The sequence below is a fragment of the Lissotriton vulgaris genome, chromosome 3_2, assembly GCF_964263255.1.
Source record: "Lissotriton vulgaris chromosome 3_2, aLisVul1.2, whole genome shotgun sequence".
Lineage (NCBI taxonomy): Eukaryota > Metazoa > Chordata > Amphibia > Caudata > Salamandridae > Lissotriton > Lissotriton vulgaris.
This window is the reverse complement of record NC_141690.1, coordinates 99,391,690-99,417,725: the sequence shown is the minus strand read 5'-3', so window position 1 is coordinate 99,417,725 and position 26,036 is coordinate 99,391,690. Positions and strand designations below refer to the sequence as shown.

Sequence of the window (26,036 nt, the reverse complement as noted above, 5' to 3'; positions counted from 1 at the left end):
TTGGACCAATTGATAAGTGTACCCAGAATATTTACGAAAGTAAGTGAAAATTTGCATAATTCTCCTTATTGATGAGTGGGGTGACGCCATGTAAAGGAGGATATTGTCAGCATATAGGGAGATTCTGTCCTACCATCCCTCTGTCCGGCGCAGGCCTCTGATTATAGGTTCTCCCTAATCCAAGCCGCTAGGGGCTCCAGCATCAAGGCAAAAATCAGGGGCAAAAGGGGGTACCCCTGTCGTGTTCCACGTTTGAGGGGGAAGGAATTCGATATGTGTCCATTTAGAACAGCATAGCACGCCTTTCTCTCGCTGTTTAGATATTTAAAAACTTTTTGTCAAAAAGCCTTGTCGCAGTACTTAACACAGCTCCATCAATGGAGATTCCGGGGCCGGTAGAGGCCGTGCTGGGCCATTACTCTTCGTCTGCATCATTAGGGTCTGTTGACTTTATGGTACCTAACTTGTAATATCACCCATGCCATGTCTTTGCTCCCTTAGTACGATTCTAGCAGAGGAGTTATATAGCCCAAGGAGCTTGTTAGTTCTTGTTATTGTGTCATCTTTAACGAACAGTGTGGCTAATTTGGGGTTGATTAGGGAAATGTTATTCACTGTTGGTATACTGACCGGATAAATATCTGGGTGCTTTAGAGTTTGTATTTGAGGATTGTTACTCGTGCATATCATTTTTCCTTGCTAGAAAGGCTAAAAAGGCCACTATTAAGCACTCAAAAAGTTAACTGGGCCGTCTTCATAGCATAGTCTGATGGCCAGCCAATTAACTAAGGACTGTCCAACTCCAGGATTCCAGGTCACTAAGATTAATAAACGGAACTTTGGATGGGTTCCTTCTACGTGCAGAATCGCTCATCAGTCATGAGATTGCTCTAGTGGAGAAAAGGTTGTCCCTAGATCCCTCTTCGTTAGTGATACATCATGCACATAGTTTTCCTGTTTCCTTAGACACATCCCAACAGCTGTGTGAACCCTTGCTAGCACCTTTGCATACTCCTGAGATGGCAACAGCAATCTCCACCCTGACCATTGATAGAACCTGGTCAGATTTAGAGGCATCGCCATCCCCACCGATGGTAACAAGGCAGAGGGGGGCTCGTAGGGGGTTACAGGAAAAAACTAAAACCAAAGCTAAACCTTTAATACAAAGGAAAAGGATATATAGAAATAAGGGTGCAGTGGGGACAAATTTAAATTTAAATCCAGTAATTGCAAGGTGGTGCAAACAGATAATAGAAGTCCTAAAAACAGATCGTTCGGTACTCAAACCGAGGCTGTCTATTTTTTTCCTAACATTGGAGCTGATGATGTGGCAGAATCATTGGAATCTGTAGTCGTTTACATTTTCAAATCTACCCTACATTCCATACAAGAGCAAGTAAATGACCTCATGGTTTCTCGAGCAAAGGATCTAGATGATGAAATGAAAGGACTAAACCAGGGGCTATTGGAAATGGAAGTTATGATTAAAAAGGGAAATTATATTTTTGAGGAATAGTCAAGTCAAGTCAATAAATTTATATAGCGCGCTACATACCCAGAGGGTCTCAAGGCGCTTGATAAAGGGTGGGGACTTACTTCCTACTTACTAAATATCCACGTTTTAAGTTGCTTTCTGAATGCTAGGTGGTTCTGAGTAAGGCGAAGGTGAGTGGGAAGTGAGTTCCAGGTTTTAGCTGCCAGGTAGGAGAAGGATCTGCCTCCCATGGTGGTTTTGTTGATGCGAGGTACAGTGGCAAGGGCCTGGTTGGAGGATCGTAGCTGGCGGGGGGGGGGGGTGTAGAAGGATAGTCGTGTGTTGAGGCATTCGGGTCCGATTTCGTAGAGTGCTTTGTGTGCGTGGGTTAGGAGCCGGAAGGTAATCCTCTTATTGACGGGGAGCCAGTGGAGGCTTTTCAGGTGACCGGAGATGTGTTCTTTGCGCGGGATGTCTAATATGAGCCTGGCTGAAGCGTTCTGGATGCGTTGGAGTTTTTTCTGGAGTTTTGCGGTGGTACCGGCGTAGAGGGTGTTTCCGTAGTCAAGTCGGCTCGTGACCAGAGCGTGGGTGACTGTTTTTCTAGTTTCGGTGGGGATCCAGCGAAATGTTTTTTTGAGCATGCGAAGAATGTTGAAGCAAGATGAAGAAACGGCGTTGACTTGTCTGTTCATCGAGAGTGAGGAATCCAGGATGACGCCCAGGTTCCGTGCGTGGTCCGTCGGGATGGGTGCTTTTCCAAGGGCCTCTGGCCACCAAGAGTTATCCCAGGCGGAGGGGGAGGTGCCTAGGATGAGGACTTCTGTTTTGTCTGAGTTCAGTTTCAAACGGCTGTGCTTCATCCATTCGGCTACTTCTTTCATTCCTTCATGCAGGTTGGTGTTGGCAGTGTTAGGGTCTCTGGTGAGTGATAGGATCAGTTGAGTGTCGTCGGCGTAGGAGATGATGTTGAGGTTGTGTTGGCGTGCGATGACCGCGAGGGGGCTCATGTATACGTTGAAGAGGGTGGGGCTGAGTGAAGATCCTTGTGGTACGCCGCAGATGACTTTAGTGGCCTCTGACTTGAATGGTGGAAGGCGGACTCTCTGGGTTCTTCCGGTGAGGAACGAGGTGATCCATTCCAGAGCTTTTCCTTGGATTCCGACATTTCTGAGGCGTTGTAAAAGGGTGCTATGGCAGACCGTGTCAAAGGCTGCGTAGAGGTCGAGGAGGATGAGGGCGACTGTGTCTCCATTGTCCAGTAGAGTTCGAATGTCGTCTGTTGCTGCGATGAGGGCGGTTTCAGTGCTGTGCTTGGCTCGGAAGCCGGATTGTGAGGAGTCGAGGGATTTGTTGGTTTCGAGGAATGCGGCGAGTTGGTTGTTGACCGCTTTCTCAATGACTTTGGCCGGGAATGGAAGGAGTGAGATAGGGCGGTAGTTTTTGAGTTCGGTGGGGTCCGCTGTGGGTTTTTTCAGAAGGGCGCTTAGTTCGGCATGTTTCCAGTTTTCCGGGAAGGTTGCGGAGTTGAGGGAGCAGTTGATGACGTCTCGAAGGTGTGGTGCTATGATGGAGTCTGCTTTGTTGAAGATGTAGTGAGGGCATGGGTCTGTGGGGGATCCTGAGTGGGTAGAGTTCATCAGACGGATGGTGTCCTCAGTGGAGATTGGCTTCCAGTCATTGAGGATATTCAGGGGGGGAGGGGGTCCTACAGGGGGTTGGGTGGGTTGGTCTTTGGGTCGGTTGTCGAAGCTGTTGTGGATGTCTGCAATTTTGTTGTGGAAGAATGAGGCTAGGGAGTCGCAGAGGGCTTGAGAGGGGGTGATGTCGTTGGAGTTGGCTGAGGGGTTGGTAAATTCCTTGACGATGTTGAATAATTCCTTGCTGTTGTGGGCGTTGTTATCTAGTCGGTCCTTGAAAGCGGCTTTCTTGGCAGTCCGGATCAGTTGGTGATGTATGCGGGTGGCGTTTTTGAAGGCGTCCTTGGTGCTGGTGGTTGTACCAAGGCCCACATGGAGAACATTGTGTGAAGTGAGAAATAAAGAAGTGGTCACTAGGTCGAACATTATACCTCACCCAGCCTTAGTCGCTCCCACTGAAGTGACAGTTCCAAGCGCAAGCCTTCAATCGTTAGTTGTGACTGACTTGAGGCCCAATATAAGAGGCCCAGTTGTTGAAAGGTTGGATAAAGCACCAGGGAATCCGGTGCATCCTAGTAACAGCAAATCGCCAATACCCAATATAAAGATAAGTGAATCTAACATTACCCCCAATTGTGACAACTTGAGATTACCTCCTGCAGTGTGTCCCTATGTTTTAGTTCTATCAGGAGTACCAGCGCTCAGGAGTGACCAAAATGAAACCTGGTATACACTTAGGAACAAGGTTGTGAACTGGCTGAAAAGATTTAAAGGTTTTAGCCCCTTGAAAACGAATGGGATTATTATGGTCCGTAGGGTGGGTTGGGTTGGTGAGCAAAGGAAAGACATCGAGGGGGGCTGTGTAGTCATTAATTTTAAACGCCCGAATACTGTACGTCACCTCTTGAGAGTTTGTGATGAAACCCAGAAGGCCCATACTAATTATCATGCCCACCCTTTGGGCTACTTTTATCGCTCATCTACCCAGGTTGTAGGTATAAGGGCGAAATTACCTTTGCCCCTCCACATTTCTAACAGATTTTGGGACCTTCCATCTTTGGAGATGGTTGACTGACTAACTGAACCTATGCCCCTTGCTTCTGACATAGAGGAAATCTGAGCAAGAAGTGGGGGAAATGAGGACAACGATTACCAACCCGAAATAGATCCTCACGAGTTGACTAAGGAGGTACCAGGTGTGGGTATTGAGGCAAGAGTGGCTATTGCTTCTTTTTTGGGTGCTGCAAGAGAAACAGGTCCAACTTCTGTTTTGAAGAAGGGTATCCAAGAACCGACTCTGGAGGGTTTAGGTCTGGGAAAGTTGGATACTCAAGTTGGATGCGAAAGGTTTTTTTAGTCTGGAGGATGTACGAGAACAACCTCCAGGACCAATTACTATCCCAAGAGCAGGCACCCAAGGGGTTTCGCTGGCAGGACCACATGTAGATAGAAATGGGCATTGTCCTTTAAAACTAACCGTGATATCATGGAATATTGTGGGGCTGATGAAAAATCTTTGTGACCCGGATTGGTCTAATTTTATAGACTCTGGTGATATTTGTTTCCTACAAGAAACATGGGCCCTAGAAATACCGCATAGAGTCGGATATAGGACTTTTAATATAGAAGCTGTACCATCAGTTAGAGGCAGGCCATCTGGAGGATTAACAGTATGGGTAAAAGTATCCTTGGAAATTAGCATTACGCCATTGAATATTGACTCAGTTGATATACTTGGGTTGAAAGTAAAGATGGGAGGTGTCTCATTTTATTTTATGTATATAACCGACCCGGTAGTTCATCGAAAGTGTACCCGATCCTGGAAAAATTGGAAAATTTTATAGCCAACAAGAATGAATTACCAAGTATGATAATAGGTGGGGATTTGAACTGCAACTTTGAGCCAATCTCAGGGTTTGGTGATGTTTTTGTATATGTCATCTTATAGTGAAACAGAGCATTGTACTGCTCTAGCAGTTCAAATAATGAGGTTGATAACCACGTATGGGCTGAGAGCCTGCAATGGCCGTCTCCCATCTGATTCTCCCAAGGCTGCAACCTTTGTTAAAAACAACTCCAAAAGTCAAATTGACTATATTTTAGTATCCTTTGATGTCTGGCCTTACCTGATAGATCTTGAGATCAAGCCTCGATTTGAAAGTGATCATCGTCCACTCCAACTATTAATAGATCAGCGATTATATTTTAGCTTTGGTCTGGAGAAGGAACACTATCCTTTAGATATTAGCAATAATGATCCACCACTAGTAAGTAACAGACGTTCACTTCAATGGGCCCTTTTACTAGATAATGCAGAAGCGTTAGCAGGTATTTATTTGCTGTTTGCTGACACATTTGGCAGTGTCCTAAATAACCCGGTAGGGGATAATGATTTCATTGATCTGCACAATGGGTTTTTTACATCATTACTACCCTATGTGTCTAAAATGTTAAAAAAAGAAAGAAAATTAGTTCAGTAGGTACTCAACCTTGGTACAACAAAGATTGTCGCTCGGGCAAGGCCTTACTTATAGAGGCAATTAAAAACAAAGTACCTGAAGCGATCAGTGCATCAAGGAAGGAATACAAGAGGATCCAGGTGATAGCAAGATCTAATTGGGATGAGGAATGTTGGGAGAATATGTTACTGGCAGCAAAGTCCAAGGATAATGTGGGATTTTGGAGGTTAGTAGCAAATGGGAATCACGCAGGTAGATTGGCCCACGACGTGTTCATTGATGAACATACCTGGTGCAATCATTTTACCTATCTATATGAAGTTCCTGAACATATTGAGGCAAATGTAATGGAGCACCCCCGGAGCACATGTTGCACCGGTACTCTAGTGTTCACTCTAGAAGAAACAGAGTTAGCTATTAACTCAGTCAAAAATGATAAAGCACCAGGTCTAGATAAAATACCAGGCGATTTGTATAAACATGAGATTAAAGTCTGGGCCCCTTATAATAATCGGTTCTTTAACATTCTAGTTAATGGTGCAGATTTACCTACTAGCTGGAGGGGTGCCGAGATTGGTTTAATTTTTAAAAAGGGCGATAGAAATGATCAGTCTAACTATCGCCCTATCAGTTTAATGGATATTTTACAAAAGTTATTTGCTAGGCATATTTTAACACGTATGAATTCTTGGATAGATGAGAATGCTATCCTCACAAAGTTCCAAGCTGGCTTTAGGAACAATATCAGTACGATTGAACAAGTGTTCAGATTTTGTTGTCTTTGTTGGAAGTATGTTTTTTTACGTAAGGGGCACATTTATGTAGCATTTGTTGACCTTAGGGCAGCTTTTGATTTAGTTTTACGTGATTGTTTATGGGATTGTTTGTTTCTGCTGGGGTTGCCTGTCTGTTTGCTTCAACAGATTATAAGACTCCATGATAATAATTATGCTAGAGTGCGATGGGGACATAATGGGGAATTGTCAAAACCAGTCCCAATAAAGCGGGGAGTCCGCCAAGGGTGTGTGCTGGCTCCCACGCTTTTTTCATTGTTTGTTAATGACATCCCAGCTTACATATAGGAATGTAATAATGACTCACGTAAGTTGAATGGAGTAAGGGTCCCCGCACTCTTATTCGTGGACGATACTATCCTGATCTCTCAGACGCCAAATGGTCTACAAACCCTTTTAAACACATTCCAACTTTTATTGTAACAAGAAAGGCCTAGAGATAAACACGAAAAAAACTAAATGTATGGCCCTAAATCCTCACAATTCATTTAAAGGGAACTTTTTTTTAAACAATCAAAAACTGGAACTTGTGCCTAATTTTACTTATCTGGGTGTTTCCTTAGACGCAAAGAATACATGGAAACCCCAAACTGAAAAAAGTAAAACTATTTTGACCCAGAACTCCTTACCAATCTTAAAGAAACACAGGGCGAGTCTTAGCAAATCAATATCACCAGCACTAGAAGTGTTTAAATTCAAGGCCCAGTCTGCAGCGCTATATGGCGCAGAAATTTGGGGCCCAAAAGCTGGAAATCTTTTTTATAAAAAGTGAAAATAACTTCTATAGAAGTATTTTAAGACTACCTAAGCGTACCCCACTTCTACCGTTATTTTTAGATATAAGCACGAAACGCACAGACCACTTAGCAATCCTACGACCACTTTCCTACGGGGTGAGACTCTGGTGTACACCCGAACTCTGAGATTATAGAGATGGTCTCCTAGAATTAAAGAGTCTGGACCTATACAATTCGAACCCTTGGCTGAAACTCATTCAAATTTGGCTCTGTAGAATTGGGTTGTCTCACTTTTGGGAGGATCCTTTATGTCTGACACACAGCTGTAAGAAACTCGTGAAAACAAAATTCGGGGCTTATATAGCATGTAATCTCTCAAATAGTCACAGAAGTGGTTCCATTACAAGTAGCTTTCTGGCATTTAAGGATTTCCCATATTTTGAGGACTTTCTAGATGAGGTTCGACCACCTCTGGCAAAAAGCCTATACTTGAAATTTAGATATGGAATACTCAAAACTAATGTAATGTTAGCAAGTTGGTCCACGACGGTGGGGCCTCCAAAAAGTGAGAAGTTTGTGCTGTCAGTCCAGTCCTAAAGAGGATGATAATCATATCCTGTTCTTTTGTGCTGCATACCTATCAGCAAGAAAAAGATGGATTAAGCCACTGTGCAATGCCATGGATATACACTCCTATGTCGAAGCATATAGGATTATTAAAACAGACTCTAGACAAGTGGTTGTTTTGTGTGTTAGCAGATTTTTATTGTCAGCATGCTATACTCGCAAAAAATTGGGTTTGGACCTATAAATGGCTTGGTCTGTGCGCATTGATTTTGTACTCGATAAGGTTGTTCTGATCATCTATTGGCTGTATATTAATGAATTGTTCCCGGGAATCTAAATTACTGGATATGTACAACTTGTTTTCAAGTAAATGTTTTATATATGCCTTCTTAATTGTATTATGGATTTTATTGTATTTCTGCAAACCTCATCCGACATTATGTAAATTATTCATTCCTCTATTGTGACATGTATTGTTGTTTTTATGCATCTTTTATGGCCATAATGTGCCGAAATAAAGATTATTGAAATGAAATATTAGAAGATATGTACTTAATAAAAAAATAACGTTATGCAGTGGCCACCATTGCACTTTGTGTTCGGCATGATATTCAGTTAATCAATTAATGCTCTGTGATATTAGCAATTGTCAGTGAAATGTCAAACTGAGAAGTCAGCCCTGCCTTTGGCTCACTAAGAGTGGTGCTTGCATTTTGGAATGCCCTTTGTGCAGCGCATGCTCTAGCCATTGATGTAGGCCTTAGGCTTTGTCCCAGTTTCTCCTGCAGATTATACGATTAAGTAGGCATATCCATCGCTGAGTAATAAACATCAGCATCTGACACAGTTGAGCTGACCCTATACTCTCCAGATGGAAGTGCATCTGTACTTGTCCTGTGCTCAACAGTCGTATACAACTCTGGGTGAGATGGGAAAGTACTTTTGTCTGCAGTCATGGCTTTGCATGCAAGATCTTGCTCTCTTCTTCTACTAGCACAGATATTTCAATCTTGGCTGAGCTCCAGCAATCGATTTGATAGTGGCAACTTTATTATAAGGAATTGAAAGGAGGCATTATCTAGACCGAAAGATTTGAAGTAAGTCCTTTTAGTAGTAGAAGTAGCGAGCCAATGTACCAAATGCTGTTTGAAAGTTTTTCACTGTTACACTAGCAACATCTAGTGCTCGAATGATCTTTAGATTATGTTCTCTAGTAAATGTATTTAATCAAACTGATGGTGTTAATTTTGTACCTCTAGATTTTGCCAGGTATTGCAAACATCCAGCCATCAGTGAGAAACATGGCTGTTTTATGTTTGGGTTGCAGTGCCTTACAGAACAAGGACTTTGCAAGACAGCATCTAGCATTGTTGTTACAGGTTAGTGTTCATTTATTTTTTTTAAGTAATGTTTGGTTACAAATGGAACAAACTACGATTTCCATTGATGGGGAAAAATATTTTCAAATGCAAGCTAGTGTCATTAGGTTCATGAAGGATTACGTATAAATAGTTACAGTGCTGAAGTGGGAACCTATGGATTAAACTGTACATACACTTAATGAGAACTTTTCTTAAACTGCTATTGAACTATGTTGTTCAATCCTTTGCTATCTATGTTTGCTTAACACTACCTAAATACGTTTATAATTAGATGAATTGCCCTCAGTCATGGGATATTTGTAAACGTTTGGAGTATGGAGTACTGTTGCATCTTGCGCAGAGCTGGCCCTGCACTCCAAATTTATTATGCAGACCATGGTCATGCGTTACCGTGCATGCATACATGCATTTACACATCCCCTAAGGATGTCCACCCATGCAAAAAAAATCCGCTCTGGATTTTTAATTGTAATTCTGTTATGGAAAGAAAAATAAAGGTGGCAATACATGAAAATAATCAAAAAATTCTCAACATGGTGGATGACCGTCTTTGATAAAATCAACATCCTTCTTCTCTAGTTCAAACACTTATGTTTACATTTAGCACCAAAATCTTTCTTGTCAAAAAGCTCCCTAACTTGTATACGCTCAAAACCTGCTCATAATCCTTTTTTTATTTTTTTTATAGTCTTTAGCCTGCTCGGGTGCTTGTGAGTATTCTGAAGGGAACTCTATATTTAGTGCCAGTATGCAGCCTTGATACAGACTGTAATAGATGCTCCTTCTGAAATGTCTTAAGCTTCTCTCTCCCAGAGAGTCTCGCACCACTTTAAATAATATTCCTCAGCGTTCTCATTAAAAAAAATTACTCCCCCGATCTGTGATTTAGGGTATGAAGTTAAACATGTGAAATCGCTTGCATATTCATCTGAAGCTGGTGTTTTTTTTATCTCCTATTATGCTATTGCATGTATATAACATATGAGCTATTGATACACTAACAACTTGTAAGAAAACATTGTGATACAGTTAGACTGTTAATCTATATAAATGATAACGAGCACACAAGTGTAGAAAAAACAAATATGCTATAAGTGGGCTTGAAAAACAACCGCAAGGCAAACATGAATAATTTCTCTCTACATCCCTCAAAGTGCGTATTAAGAAACCGGTAATTTCTCTCTACATCCTTTAGATTTCTTATTGAAAAAACAGTCATAACCTGATTGATTACATCAAGTTGGGAAAGAGATGCGCTTAAACCATAGGATCCAGGGTTATTTGACATAGGTTACATAACCATGCACAAAGGTCTGCAGAGTGAGTGTTCAATCTAGGATTCTTTTGAGAAGTTCAAATTTGATATTTCTTGGACCAGTTAGTCATTGTTCTTTCCGAACATGCTTACATAACATTCGGTCAAATATGTGAAGTCTCTCAGAAGTTTAGATCAAAACTTGCATAATCCTAAAATGGATGCAACTGGTCTCGGTCTTTGAGGTGTGAAGCTATGATAGTCGTCAACTAACCAAAGCTTGAATCTGACAAATTCCCTAGATAACAGGCCACAGCTGATCAATTTCCATAACTTGAAGATACATTTGTCCTTTCCTAAGCGTATTCCTCTGTCTTTAAGGATGAACAAGACCTTTTATACAGCAGTGTTGTGCTCAGCCTTTATTTTTTGTGAACATGGAAATGCCAAGCTGAAAAACAACTGCATAGTGTATGCTCTTGAACATAGTAGACAAAGAAGATCGAGGCCAATCCAAAAGGTGTGTGGCAAAATCGAAATGTATCAGGTGCTATGAAAGTCGAAATATAGTGAGACTCTGAATCAAGTTCCAACTGATAGTACACTGCACAAAGGTCTAATGTTGTAAATTATTTGGCTTGGCTGACCATGATAGGATCTTCATAAGGCATTGTTTAAGCCCCTTAAATTTATACAAAGACCTATTTCACCAAATTTCTTTTTGGCCAGAATTCTTGAGTAAAACCATAAGGTCTAGCATCCCCCGGTGTGCTCACGCCTTGCTGTACAGTCTTCAACAGCTCTCCTTGTGCAATCTGTTGAATCTTTCTAGGTTTGTTTTGACAGATACCCAATAGGTCTTTAACTTCATAATGTGCACAAAGTTCCACATTGTTCCTAACCTTTTGGCATCCATTCTTACTTGGAACACTGTTTAACTAGTGATACAGAAATCTTATTCCCAGGTCCAATAACTAAAAATCTGCCTAAGTGCCACCATACTAAAACCATTTATGCCCTTTTGCACAATGTAAACCTTCTTTTATAGTTTAGCATTTGAAGTAATCTAATTTAAGATCACAAGAAGCTACAGAAGATCAATCCTAGTGCCTTCAAACGCTGATGTTGTGGCATTAGGAGGCAGCAAAGACTTGACTTGTCACCTCAATGTGTTTTATACTTCTCAATAGCTGTCCTATAGCTGGCATGTAGGTCTCGGTCCTATGTCAGTTCTCTAAGCAGAAATGCTAGGGTTAGGTAGAAGGAGTACTCTCGGACATTTATCTAAGGGTATTCAGAGCTTTGGGACAAATTTTAGAGATCAGGACTCTACATGCGAAGCCACCAGCAAGATCCATGGCAGGTCCAGTTAGAATTGGTCAGCTGGGACCTTTAGGAAAGTGTAATTCTTGCAGTTTTTGTGTCCCTGTAGCTTAATGGGTCATCAGCCAACTGACCCTTGGAGACTACTACTCAGTCCTGGGTACAAGTGGGAGCAGGTCCGGACCCGTGGGCTCATCAAAGGTCACAACAGTAAGTGCAGTCCATCTTCTGTCTTCAATACTTCAGTGGTGTCTGAAAAGTGTGCTAGGCGTACTACAGTTATCCCCAGTTCCAGCCTGTGGGTGAGGGAAACTCCTGACCATTTCTTAACCAATGGGATAAAGGTTTCCAGGGGTGCACCTACCCACGTTTGCAGCATTGTCTGTGAACTATCCCACTATGCCCTTCTTCACCTAAAACCAAGATGGCAGGATATTTTGTCCCCTGTGCAGAGCTCCCTATGCCCACCGAGATGTGTGGTATGATAATGGACTAACCCTCCCTTGTGGTCACACTATCCAGTTCTGGGGTAGCTTCCTTTCCCACAGGGTTTGAAGACAGGTTGGCTCTAAAGACAAAAGATGAGGCAGGTTTGGGTGTGATCCATATCTGCCAATGGCACACTGTCACCTATTTGTGGGGCACTGTTAGTGTGCCTCGTAAGGGCATGTCTGCCTCTGCATCCACGTCTGGTGCTAGCTCAGAGGCAAAGTATTACCTCATTTGCATTTCTAATGCAAAGGAGGAAACGTCACCTCAGGATAGCACTGGAGATACATGCGCACCTGTCATTTCAGCATTACAGAAGGGGCCCTTTAATACCAGAGTACCTCAGGAGCGCACACATTCTTTGTGCCAGAGGATACTTATATGGCCCGTGCTGTACCGACCGTGCCAGTCAGGCTAGTGGCTGTAAGCGCAGGTTTGAGGAAAACTGAGTTCAAGCAGATTGTGGTGTCTGCTGATCTAAGCATGCTGTAGCATCAGTGACCAGTCTACAAGCCCTAGATTAATCATATTTGACTGGGGTGGCTGGAGCAGGGAGTGAAGACAAACAGGCTGTCCTCTCCTTGTAATGAAGAAGGAAGGGTAATACCGCACTTGCACCTTCAGTGTGCCAGGATTCCCAATAAACCGAAATCTGCTTCTAAAGGGTAACATTTCAAATGAGCCTGGAGACCCTATTGTTTATCAATCAATCAGCACACAAAACAAGTTAAATAGGTTAAGTAATGGCTTAAGGCAAACTGCACATTGCCTTAAAGTAAATGGTAGTGTGTGTCCATAGTAGACCCACTCTTGGCTAATCTTGTTGTAATACAATAATGGTACACCAAATTAGAGAAGTCTTTATGGTAATTACAGAGATGTTGTGCAGGCCCAGGCTTAACAGGGAGAATCTGGATTCTTAAGAGCATAACAAGAGTTCACATTACATGAGAGAAATATAATCCGCCAGTACCAGCATAGATGGCAACACTACTAGTAGCATTTAAGTACTCAAACAATACAACAGCACTGTAAAAAGGTTTGTGAATACCAACACAATAAAATTCAATATCTTTTTATTTGAAATAGCAAGAAATAAGATAACATGCATATAGATATCCTGGGAAAACCAAAGTAAATCGTACTCATTGGAAAATTATGCTACCTGGTTTGTAATACACAATCCATCTATCTGATTTGTAGTACATAATCCTGAGATAAAATTTTACATTCTGATAGAGACTTTAACTGCAGGTTTGAAACCTTTTGAATAGTCCTCTAGGCGTTAGTCTGGATTGGGAACATCTTAAGCAGTACCTCTGTTTCCCATAGTTGGCGCCATGCAGCTGACGTCGCTCCGCAGCAGAAGTGACGCACAAGGCCCTATATAGACACAGCCCATGAGCTGCGGCTTGAGCTCCTTTCTTTCCGCACCAACAGATGCTTATCTGCAGCTACCCCTGGTATCATCCCAGACTTACATTTTCGATTCCCCCCCATATTAAAAAAAAATTAATAAAGAAAATGTTGCCTCTCAAATTTACAGGGTTTAAGCATTATGGGGAATGTTGCTAACAAATATCCGTAGCTGCACCTACTTTACCTGTTGTTGGACCACTAATCCAAGGCCTGCAGTTGATGCGCCTCAAGACCATCTGGGATCGGGAAGTGAAGCTTTTTGCCGCAAAGCACTGAAAGACGCCACATCGTGACTGGGTGAGGTCCATGGGGAGGTTAGAGTCCTGCTCTGAGGTTGCTCCCACAACAGATTGTTGCCAAAGTTGAAATCTTTGGGTAAGTCAAAAAAAAAATAGAAGTCCAAGCAGTACTTAGCCCCTTTCCGCCACTCTTGATCTCTTGAGAAGGCACAAGGGCATCACTGTGCCCCCGGGTCTCTCTCCCAAAGCAGCTCCCTTTTGGAGTTGATTCCGATGCAGCAACCCGAACTTACGGGGTCATTGGTGATGCTGCAGCAAATTGAAGAATTACGTGAATCCATGCTAGGTCTCTTTGCTACATTTTCGGCTCCCTCCTACGTGCCTTCGGGGCCCAGTGATCAAAGCTGCCTCAGAAATGGGATTCTGCCAGCAGGCCTGCCTTCGGTGCCAGTCAAGTCCTTGGGTTTCGCCTTGGGTTCCAGACCTACTTCAGTATCAGCTAACTCTTCAATGCCGCAACCCATGCCGGTGTGCTATCCACTGGCACCATTAACACCAGATGACGGTGGCCAGCCCATAGAGCTGTCTGATCCTGACACTGCGCCACATCAACAGAGGCCACACACTGCTTTAATCGAGCTGCAACCTACTGGCCATTCTTCTAATCTAATTCTGTGCCCTTTGAAGGGCTCATGTCTTGCATGATTTGTTAGGCACAGATTTAAATAACTGTGTCAATGAAGCTGAGGATGACCTTGCCCTGCTGTACCATGAGGGAAAGTGGTATGAAGACCCCCAGAATACCAGCGGTTTGGATACTTTTCCAGGCACTGTTGATCTTGCCTCTGAGCCTTGCAACAGAGGAAAGTGCCTCCCTTGCGATGGTTGTTTGTGGATGGCAGCAGTGAACCCTGACCCTCAACTCTCTGCTCTGGAAGTTAAAGCCAAATTATTTTACATACATATGTACATCTATACATACATACTCACGCCTCCCCTCCCGGTTTCTGGGTGTTTCGGATGTTCTCATCCTCAAGTTCTGACCCTTTGCTCTGTGAATGCAAGCTGTCTTTTTTCACCGCTATTCTCACACTTCACGGCACTCGGTAGCCCAGATGTTCCCTGTAGTACATGAGGAAATGAGTACCATCCTCTCTCAGACATACAGGATGGTTGTGATCCAACCATATTCAGAATTGGTTATGGGCTAGATACCACAGACCTCGTGGTAGAGCCATAGGCCCTAATGTGGCACTTTGTAGGCATGACTGGAAATGGTACACTGGTTTTCGGGCGATGTCCAGATCGACCTTGTGGATATTGCCCTTCCATGGTTCTCTTCTTTTCAGGGATAAAGCAGACTTGGCATAAAGCGCTTTAAAGCTAGAAGGGTCACAGCTTACTCCCATGGCCCGTCTGGTCCATCGCTGCACACCTCACCAGTTTTGCCCCCTCCTTGATCTATGGTAGGGGTTTCCCAAACAGCCAGCAATCCCACCAGCCCTTTTGGCCCAGAAGTAGTACAAAACAGGGGCAGCGTGCAGCCTACATTTCTGCCCTTCAGCTGCTGCAGCCCCAAGCCGCTTTAGTTTGCCCTTTATGGCATACAGCCACCCTCTTAGCAGGATGGAACATTTTCTCCCAGGGTTCCAGGCGACAAGTGGGTTCTGCAAATTGTTGAGTGGGATTACTCCTTACCATTCTTTGCAACTTCTTGACACCTTCCACCATCCTCAGAATGGCTCATTGAGGTTTATATCACCCTAGTGAAGTAGGAAGTGCAGGATTTTTTGTCCAAAGAAGGCATAGAGACGGTGCCGGTGCCATAAGTTGGTTGCAGTTGTTGCTCCAGCTGCTACTTGGTGCCAAAAAAAGATGGAGGACTCTATCCCATCTTAGATGTGCGCCCTCTCAGTGCCTCATGTGGAAAGTTAAATTCAAGATGCTCACTCTGACCCCTTTGTCTTGTCTGCCCCTACCCTGGAGACTGACTTCTAGCATTGGACCTGCATGCTTTTAATTTCCACATCCATGTCCTGCAGGCTCACCAGCATTACTTGCAATTCAAAGTAAGCCACAAGCATTTTTCGTTCACTCTGCTCCCTTTCGGCTTCACCAGTGCCCCTCGGTTGTTCACAAAATTAATGGTGGTGTTTGCAACACATCTTTGGAGGTCCGGATCCTAGTCTTTCCCTACCTCGACAACTGGCTGTGGAGGGTAGTTTCTCCCCAGGCAGTCTTCACCCACCTCCAGGCTAAGGTAAACCTCCTGACATCGTTGAGGTTCACCATTGACATGTCGAAGTCACACCTGACTCATGTGCAGATGCCTTCCTTTTTCATAACCATTCTAGACACATTTGGACGATGACCCCAATGTTTCAGCCTCCGTTTTGGATTTAAGTGAAGATGACTCTGCGGCTGCAGGGGTGATGACCTCTTGCATCCTGCTTTTCAAGCATGCCAGGTGGCATGTGGTCTCTGCAGTGTGATCAAAGTCCCAGTGGGCTCAGCACCAGCGGGTTTTCTTTGATCAGGTCCAGATTTTGGAGAAGACTGCAAAAGACCAACAGTGGTGGCTGCAGAAACACAATTGGATCAGTGGCAGGCTCCTCTATTTGCCCCATCCAGAGCCAGCAGTGGTGACCGATGCATCAATCTTGGTTGGGGTGGCCACATAGGGAAAGCGGAGATCCAAGGTCGGTCTCCAGTGGACACTTGAATTCATATTGGTCTGTTGTAGCTCAGAGCCATCTACTTGGTGCTTTTCTTCCTTCCAGTAAAGAGGAGGAGATGCAGGTGCTTTTGGACAACTCCACTGCCATGTGGTACTGCAACAGGTCGGGTTGGCTCATGGGCCCTGTGCCATGAGGCTCTGTGCCTCTGGCCATGATGGAACACCAGGAAAGTTTCCTGATGGTCTGCTACCTTGTGGGATCTCTGAACACCAGGACAGACCAACTCAGCCATCGATGTCTTGCACATCACAAATGGCATTAACATCTGTAGGTGCTACAGGACATTTCCGCAAATAAGGTGAATCTTGGCTTGATTTTTCAATGTCAGCTCTTTTGCACAATGGAGTTTCTAAGGCGTATCGCTCAAAGATGCGGTCCGCATAGAATAGAACTCAGAACTTCTGTTTGCCTTTCTGTTGATACCTCTCCTGCCCCAAGTTCTGAAAAAAATCAGAACCCAAGGTACCTGGTCTGGACATTTGCCAGGTGGCTACATGCCCCCCCCCCCCCCACTTGTTCATGGAGCACTACTGTCTGGCCAGCCAGGCCTGTCGAGAGGGGCAGTTCATCCACTCAGTCCTTTAGGACTTTTTAGTTTGGGTCAGTTCATACACCCACCACCTGGGAGGTGGTACTTTGCTATTTATTCAAAATGTAAGGAATCGGATTAGACGTTTCAGAACAAGGTACTTCCATCCTCCCCATTCTTTGAATTGTATTCTTTTCATTTAAAAAGGTCCCCATTACAGATCTGCATACTGGTAACTCCCAGTTTGGAGAATGGATTCTGGGTCTAAGGGTGCAGACAGTTGAGAAGGCAACTGATGTCTGCATTCATATGTGGCACTTAAATAGGGCCCCACATGTCACTTCGGAGCAGAGCAACCTGAGCAGGAAGCCCCATGGTATCGCCTGTTGGTGTTCAGGAGTACTGCTTGATTTTCTGGATTCAATCTGACACCTGGGGAGTATTCAAAAGGTGAGGAATCTGCAGGTAGATGGTCTCTACTAGAAAGAGGTACGTTACTTGTTCATCTGAAAGAGACACGTTAGTGATAGATTCCTTACCTTAGAATATCCCCAGGCGTCAGACTGGATCCGGAAACTTTTGCGTAGCAATACCCCTGCGCGCTGGTAGGCGTCGTCTGCGGCTCCGCGTCCGTCGTCGGCGTCGTGAGCGCCGGGATGACGTCGTCGGAGTACTTAGACGGCGCCCATGCGCGCTGACGTCAGTTCTTCTTTTTTCCGCGCCAGCTAGCGCAGATCCGGAAGAAGCTCTACCCCCAGTCACTTTTTGACTGAATAGTTTTTGATCCTTTTTGATCTTCTCTTAGTCGACTGTCTCGACTATCGGTGCCAGGGATGCCCGGGTTCAAGCCTTGTTCGAAGTGCGGCCGACTCATGTCGGTCACGGACCCCCATCGCCGGTGCCTGAAGTGCTTAGGCCTCGACCTCGACGATCGAACCTGCGTCGACTGCCGGGCTCTGACGTCGAAGGCTAGGCGGGAGCGGTCCCGCAAGCGTCTCGAGCTGAGGCACTCGGCCCCGCGCCGCTCCAGGTCCCGGTCCCACGGGAGGTCGAGGGACAGGTCGCGAGGTCGGAGTCATCGACGTTCCGGGAGTGGACACCGATCGTCTGGTTCCAAGTCCTCCGGTAAGAGGCATGAGAGGTCGGAGCGACACCATCGGTCCTCCGACCCGCCCCGACGCTCGCTCGATGCGGCCGGGGACTCGGGCGACACCGCCCACGCGGCTCCGCGGGAGTCGCAAGCGTCGCCGCCTGCCCCACACCTTCGGGTCCCTGGGCACGGCGCGTCGCAGGAGGAGGTCGAGAGGTACCTCATGGCCATGAGGGCCCTCCCTCCTCAGTCGGTTCCCGTGGCGCCTTCGGGCCGATCGGCTCCGTCTGGAGGTCCTTCCGGGTCGGGCGCTTCGGCCCCGACGACGTCGGGTACTTCGGGCCCGGCGCCGCTGGCGACTTCGGTCCCGGCGCCGCGCGACCTCGCTGGTTCCGGCTCCGGGACCTCGCCGGTCGACCTTACGACCTCGCCGGCGCCGTCCCTTCAGGTGTCGTCCCCGGCAGCCGATGTGGTTGCCGACCCCAATGTTTTCTACGGTCCTACTCAGGAGTCGGAGGGGCGCCGCTGGGCGCCGATTCCGTCGGCCTTTGGAGACTTCTATCTCCACGAGGAGGCCCTGGCTGTTAATCCTGGTCTCCAGGAGCCAGGTGACGAGGAGCAATGGGAGGGGTCCGAGGACCCTCTGGCACGTGATTGCCAGTCGCATCAGGACTGGACATATGAGCTTGGGGAGGCCAGTGGTATTGACACCTCGCCAGACACTGGATTTACGTCGCCCCCGACTGTGGCTTCGGAGGCGGGTTCTGCTTACAGCGTAGTGTTGACGAAGGCAGCTAAGGCCTTAAACCTTCAGCTCCCCGTCGCGGCCGTGAGGACTAATCTCCTCACTGAGGTCCTCAAACAGCAGTCCGGCTCCGCGGAGCCCCTCCTGCCGTTCAATGAGGCCTTGTGTGACGTTCTGCTGGGCACTTGGTCCAAGCCCGCCACAGGCCCCCCTGTGGACAGGAACGTGGCCAGACGCTACCGCCCGGCACCGGGCGACCCATGCTTTTTGTCCACCCATCCCACCCCCGAGAGCCTGGTCATCCAGGCCTCTAACTCCCAAACCGCATTCCCGTCTGCCCCGCCCGACAGGGAATCCAAGAGATATGAGCAGTTCGGGAAGAAGGTCTTCTCGTCTGTGAGCCTAGGGCTACGGTCTGTGAACACCAACTGTCTCTTGGGCCGCTACACCCACACCCTGTGGGACACGGTTGCGGAGGTGCTGCCACAATGCCCTGAGGAGGTCAGGGCTAAACTCAGCCAAACCCTTGCGGACGGCCGAGATGCGGCACGTTTTTCTATCCGGTGTGGGCTGGATACCACAGACTCACTGGGCAGGGCGATGGCAACGACGGTGGCGGTTCGACGCCACGCCTGGTTGAGGTCCGCCAACTTCTCGGCCGATGTCCAGGCCACCCTCCTGGACATGCCGTTTGATGGCCGTCGCCTCTTCGGCGACAAGGCAGACCATGCGCTGGAACGTTTCAAGGACTCCAGGGCCACGGCCAAGTCCTTTGGCCTTACGGCCCCACGCCAGCAATCGGGTGCCTTTCGCTCCTTTCGTGGCCACGGAAGGGGCGCCCCACCACGGACCGTCAGCCACGCGCCGCAGAATGTTCAGCATCGCGGTGGCGGACGTGGGAACCGCCGTGGCGGTGGTCGGGGCCAACGGCGAGGCCAGTCCACACCTCCCTCAGCAGCCCCCGCCTCAAAACCTTCCTAGTCCGAGTTTTCAGGCCCATGTGACGCCTGTGGGAGGCAGGGTTCGCCATCACCTCTCCCACTGGCATACAGTCACTTCGGACAGGTGGGTGCTGCAAATTGTCTGAAGGGGTTTCTCCCTCCCCTTCGAGTCTTCCCCTCCATCCATGCCACCTCAATACCACCGTGTGTCGGGGGATCACTTGCAACTTCTGCAAGAGGAGGTTTCGGCCCTCTTGGCCAAGAGGGCCATCGAGCGCGTTCCTGGGCCAGAAGTAGGACGTGGTTGTTACTCCCACTACTTTCTGGTACCCAAGAAGGGCAAAGGGGGCCTACGCCCTATCTTGGATCTGCGGAACGTCAACGGCTTCCTCCGGACGGAGAAGTTCAAGATGCTCACTTTGGCTCAGGTCCTGGCTGCCCTGGACCCGGGAGACTGGATGGTAGCGTTGGACTTGCAGGACGCCTATTTCCACATCCCCGTCCTGCCGGCCCACCGGCGTTACCTGCGGTTCATGGTAGGCCAAGAGCACTTTCAGTTTACCGTGCTCCCCTTCGGCCTTGCCAGCGCCCCACGGGTGTTCACGAAGGTGATGGCGGTGGTCGCAGCCCATCTGCGCAGGCAGGGGATATCAGTCTTCCCCTACCTCGACGACTGGTTGTTGAAGGCGGGCTCGCCCCAGTCAGTCGTCAGCCACCTCCAGACTACGGCCGACCTCCTGCACTTGCTGGGGTTCTCCATCAATGTGCCGAAATCACACGTGTGTCCCTCTCAAAAGCTCCTCTTCATCGGAGCGGTTCTCGACTCGGCGCAGTTTCGGGTTTACCCACCCGAACAGCGGGTTCGGGATATTCAGGCTCTGATTCCTGTATTCAGGCCGTTATCCCGGGTCTCGGTCAGGTTGACGCTGCGGCTTCTGGGGCTGATGGCCTCCTGCATCCTTCTGGTGCGTCACGCCAGGTGGCGGATGCGGGCTCTGCAGTGGGACCTGAAGTTTCAGTGGGCCCAGCATCAGGGCAACCTGTCCGATCATGTCCTGATCTCGGAGGGCACTGCGAAGCAACTGCAGTGGTGGCTCACGGACCGCGACTGGGTCAGTGGCAGACCCCTCTTCCTACCCCAGCCGGAGCACGTAGTTGTGACGGACGCGTCCCTCCAGGGCTGGGGTGGCCACATGGGAGAGGCGGAGATCAGAGGCCTCTGGTCTCCGGCGGAGTCCCGGCTCCACATCAACCTTCTGGAGCTGCGGGCGATTCGTCTTGCACTGAAGGCATTCCTCCCCTCTGTCAGGGGGAGCGTGGTGCAAGTGTTCACCGACAACACCACCGCCATGTGGTACTGCAACAAACAGGGCGGTGTGGGGTCGTGGACCCTCTGCCAGGAGGCTCTGCGCCTCTGGCAGTGGCTGGAACATCAGGGCGTGACCCTGGTGGTTCAACACCTGGCAGGCTCTCTGAATGCCAGGGCGGACGAACTCAGCCGCCGGTGCATGATGGATCACGAATGGCGTCTGAACTCTGACGTGGCGCAAGGTCTCTTTCGACAGTGGGGAGAGCCTTGGTTAGATCTATTCGCCACAGAAGAGAACGCGCAATGTCAGCAGTTCTGCGCGTTGGAGTTTCCAAGGCGGCACTCGCTCGGAGACGCTTTTCGTCGCGAGTGGAGCTGCGGTCTGTTGTACGCCTTTCCGCCTATACCACTTCTGCCCAGAGTGCTGAAGAAGATCAGGCGCGACCGGGCCCAGGTCGTCCTTGTGGCTCCGGACTGGGCACGAAGATACTGGTATCCCGAGCTACTCAGCATGTCCGTCGATCCCCCGATTCGTCTGCCTCTTCGGGAGGACCTTCTGTCGCAGCAGCAGGGGACGGTCCTGCACCCGAACCTGTCCAGTCTCCACCTACAAGCTTGGAGATTGAGCGGCGGCAGTTGAGGCCATTTGACTTGCCTCCCGAAGTCTGTGATATCATTCTGGCAGCCAGGCGTCCCTCCACAAAGTCGGTATACGCCTGCTGGTGGAACAGATTTGTGGCATGGTGCACAGCAAAGGCTGTGGATCCTCTCTCTGCACCCCTTTCGGAAGTGCTGCTCTTTCTTCATTCCCTTGCCCAGCAGGGCTCTGCTCTGGGCACTCTTAAAGGGTACCTTTCTGCTCTATCAGCCTTCTTAAGGCTACCAGATCAGCCTTCTTTATTCAAGTCCCCTATTGTAAGTAGATTTCTGAAGGGCATCACGCACATGTTCCCTCCTGTTCCCTTCGTGATGCCCCAGTGGGACTTGAATCTGGTTCTCACCTATCTGATGTGTGCTCCCTTTGAGCCACTTCATAACTGCCCCCTTCGTCTCCTTACTCTAAAGACGGCATTCCTGGTTGCCATCACCTCTGCCAGGAGGGTGAGTGAGCTTCAGGCTCTTTCTTCTTCTCCACCTTTCCTGTCTGTTCATCCTGATAAGGTGGTGTTACGTACACGGCCTTCCTTTCTGCCCAAGGTTGTCACGGCCTTCCACATCGGGCAGTCCATCACTTTGCCCACCTTCTTTCCGCCTCCGCATCCCTCGAAAGAGGAGGAGAGGCTCCACCGTCTGGATCCAAAACGTGCGCTCTCCTACTACCTAGATCGCACACGCCAATTCCGGGTGGATGACCAACTCTTCGTTGGTTACGTGGGCGCGAAGAAGGGAAAGGCTGTGCACAAGAGGACCATCTCAAGATGGATCATCTTGTGTATTCAAGCATGTTACTCCATGGCGAGGAAGGAGCCCCCGGCTGGATTGCGGGCTCACTCCACTCGGGCCACGGCAACGACAACTGCCCTGGGCCGCGGTGTCCCCCTGCAGGACATCTGTCAGGCAGCCACGTGGGCCTCGCTGCACACGTTCGCAAGACACTACTGCCTGGACAGTCAAGTCCGGAGGGATGGCTTCTTTGGCCGTTCCGTCCTCCAGGACTTTCTGGTGTGATATTGGTTCGCAGACCCACCACCGGGGTTGGTATTGCTGGGGTATCTATTCTAAGGTAAGGAATCTATCACTAACGTGTCTCTTTCAGATGCACAAGTTACTACTTGTGTAACGATATATCTGACATTAGTTAGTGATAGATTCCTTACCGCCCACCCATCCTCCCCGTTCTGCGAACCGATATCTAGGGTTAAGGTCATCCCCTTTCAGGGCCCTAGTTTCATGGCACCAGTGTTAGTTCTATCATGGCTCTGCGTATCTGGCTCGGAAAAGCTGTGTTATCAGAACTGACGTCAGCGCGCATGGGCGCCGTCTAAGTACTCCGACGACGTCATCCCGGCGCTCACGACGCCGACGACGGACGCGGAGCCGCAGACGACGCCTACCAGCGCGCAGGGGTATTGCTACGCAAAAGTTTCCGGATCCAGTCTGACGCCTGGGGATATTCTAAGGTAAGGAATCTATCACTAACTAATGTCTCTTACAGATATATCGTTACACAAGTAGTAACTTGTGCTTTAATGCCATGTTTAGATTGGAAAATATTTAAAGAAAGGATGTTTTATGCTATGTTTCTTACTTCCTCAAAGTCATCCGCTTTGATTGCTCAGCCTAGTGTGCACGTCTGTTTCCTTTCAATTTAGATATCTCAAATTGATGAAGTCAAGGTAAAGATCAGTGCACTCAAAGCAGTCTTCGACCAGCTGATGCTGTTTGGAATGGAAACTTTCAAAGCTAAAAAAGTGGGTTCTAATGACACTCAAAGTGAAGCGACTGAGAACACAAATGAAGACTCTGAAGAGAAAGAGGATCAAAGTAAAGAAGCTGAAGAAGAGACCGCTACTGCAAATAACATATTGCAGCTTCTGTCCGGCTTTCTAGAGAGTGAGGTATTATATGTAAATGGTATATTACCATATTGATTATTTCATTAAAAGTATATGTTAATGTTACTTCACTTCATATTACTTAATGATTCTGGTGATGGGCGTGTTAGAGTGCACAGGGTGGTGTCCAGGACAGGTTGTTAGAGGTGCTTGCACAGAAAATCCTTGCAGGTTGTTTACCTTGTATCATGATATTAAATCCTTATATCCCTTTGGTTTTCAATAGTTTAGTTGCTAGTTATGTGAGACCATTTGTATATGAGATATTCTGTCTAATAAGGTGTGTCTAAAAGTAAGTGGAAACAGAGCAGGAGAAACACTCTCTCAATACTTATAGTTCCTACTCAATTGCTTATTTTACTCGCAGTGCTCAGTATTGCTATGGATGAAACTCGTAGAATTACTTTACAATACATATCTCACTGCAGGGGAGCCATCAGTAGTCACATGACACTGAGTACTCACAGAAAGCACATTTGGCTTATGCAGGAGGAGAACTGAAACTTTTTGTAGTATCATTTTCATAATAGTAATATAAAATCAGACTTGGCCATTAAGTTTTAAGGTTTTAAATTACTATTAAATTACTATTTTTCTAGTCGCTCCCAAACTGAAGTTAAGCACTATAAGGTGTTTTTTTTATTTCAAATATTTTTTTATTGAGGATACAAATAATACAAATGATACAAAAATACAAATAATACAAATACAGAAATACAAAAATACAAAATTAAGGCGTATGGATGGCATAGCGTAAAGTGGGAGACAGGAAATATTGTGTGGTTGGACACATGTGAAATTGAAGGCAGATAATGTTATGTTTAGCAAACACTAATGCTTGAGTACTTAAAAGGTGTGTGCAGTGGGTTCTATATGTGCCCTTGATAGGTGGAAGTATTCGTCTCACCATCCATACATAATGTTTTGGAACCGTGCAATAAGGGAAGGGGGAAGGGAAGGTGTGAGGGAGGGGGTGGGGGGGTCAGGCAGCAGCAACATGGCATTAAGCATTGTGTAAAGCATAAGATGACTGCGAGCCCACAGAACAGGTGCAGTATGTTGTCACAGGCGTAAAGCGAGCCAAATTGTCTAAGGCGGATCGTAACATAGTTCTAACGAATCGAGTAAATTCCATAGTTTGGTATGGGATTTTTGCCAAGAGGATGAGTGGAGGGCGTCAATATCAGCTCCCCTCAGGGACGCCAACCATTCCTGCCAAATTTTGAAAGAGACATCTGAAGCACTCTTCCATTTGCTGAGTACTACCTTGCATGCCAGTGTCATCATGAGGTCCAGTAGGTGTCTGTCATGGTCTCTTGCTATGTTCGGATCAATCGCCCCTAGCAGGACATACGCGAATTCCCTGGGTGGTTTATAGTGGAAGGTATGGTGGATATGATTATAGACCTTATCCCAGAACTTTTGCAATAAAAGAGCATGTGCGCAAGGTTGCCCACTTCTGACTTGCAGTTCCAACATAGGGGGTTCTCTATGAGTTTGAGTTTGAAGAGTTTTTCTGTAGTCCAGTACGACCCTTTTATCAACATAAATTTAGTTTGCGACAATATCGGGGATATTTTATTGCAGAAAGGTGTGAGGTGGATTTTATCCCATTCAAGTGTCACCTTGGAGGAGTTAGGTTCGTTTTCCCAGTCCCGTTCGCATTTTCTATGTGCTTTTTGAGGCATAGGAGACAGAATCTTATAAACCTTTGAGACCATATGGCCCAGTGACATGTGTGTTAGCTTATGGCAGAGTGTAGGATTCCTTGGCTGAATGGCTCTGGCAGATACGAGTGCTTTGAGGCGTAGGAATTTGTAAAAGTTAAGTGGTTGGAGATTGAATCGATTTTGTAAGGTGGCAAAGGTTAGGGGTGTGGATCCCTCATAAACATCTTGCAATAATTTCACTCCTTTCCTGAACCAATCTTCCCAGTAGAGGAATTGGCCATCATCTTTTATCGCCGGGTTAAGCCAAAACGATGTAAGATTGGATTTGGAGAACTTTATTTTTGCCTTACAGTGTCTCTCTAGGTTGAGGAGAGCCCTTTTAGTATTAAGAAACACATACTTAGAATGGGGAAAGGCCGTGACGTCCATAGTCATTATAGCGGGCAGCGGTAGGTTATTAATGATTGATTTTTCAATTTAGATCCAAACAGGAGTGTATTCCTGAAAGCTGTGAAACCAATTTGCTCCCTGCTTGTATAAATTGGCCATCTGATAGCATCTAAAGTTTGGTAAGCCTACACCTCCTCTATCCTTCGGCAGCTGGAGTTTACGTAAGGATATTCTTGGTTTTTTATTTTGCCATAGAAATACATTAAAAATCTTGTGTATTTTAGAGAGGAA

The 26,036-nt window shown here is 46.9% G+C and overlaps 1 protein-coding gene across 1 annotated transcript in view; it reads left to right on the top strand.

Moving 5' to 3' along the window:
* Positions 1 to 26,036, top strand: part of NCAPG (non-SMC condensin I complex subunit G) — a 344,632-nt gene that overhangs the window by 204,223 nt on the left and 114,373 nt on the right. The window contains exons 14-15 of the mRNA XM_086964047.1: positions 8,931 to 9,050; positions 23,443 to 23,688. Of these exons, the coding sequence (XP_086820173.1) occupies positions 8,931 to 9,050; positions 23,443 to 23,688 (366 nt within the window). The remainder of the gene's footprint in view (positions 1 to 8,930; positions 9,051 to 23,442; positions 23,689 to 26,036) is intronic.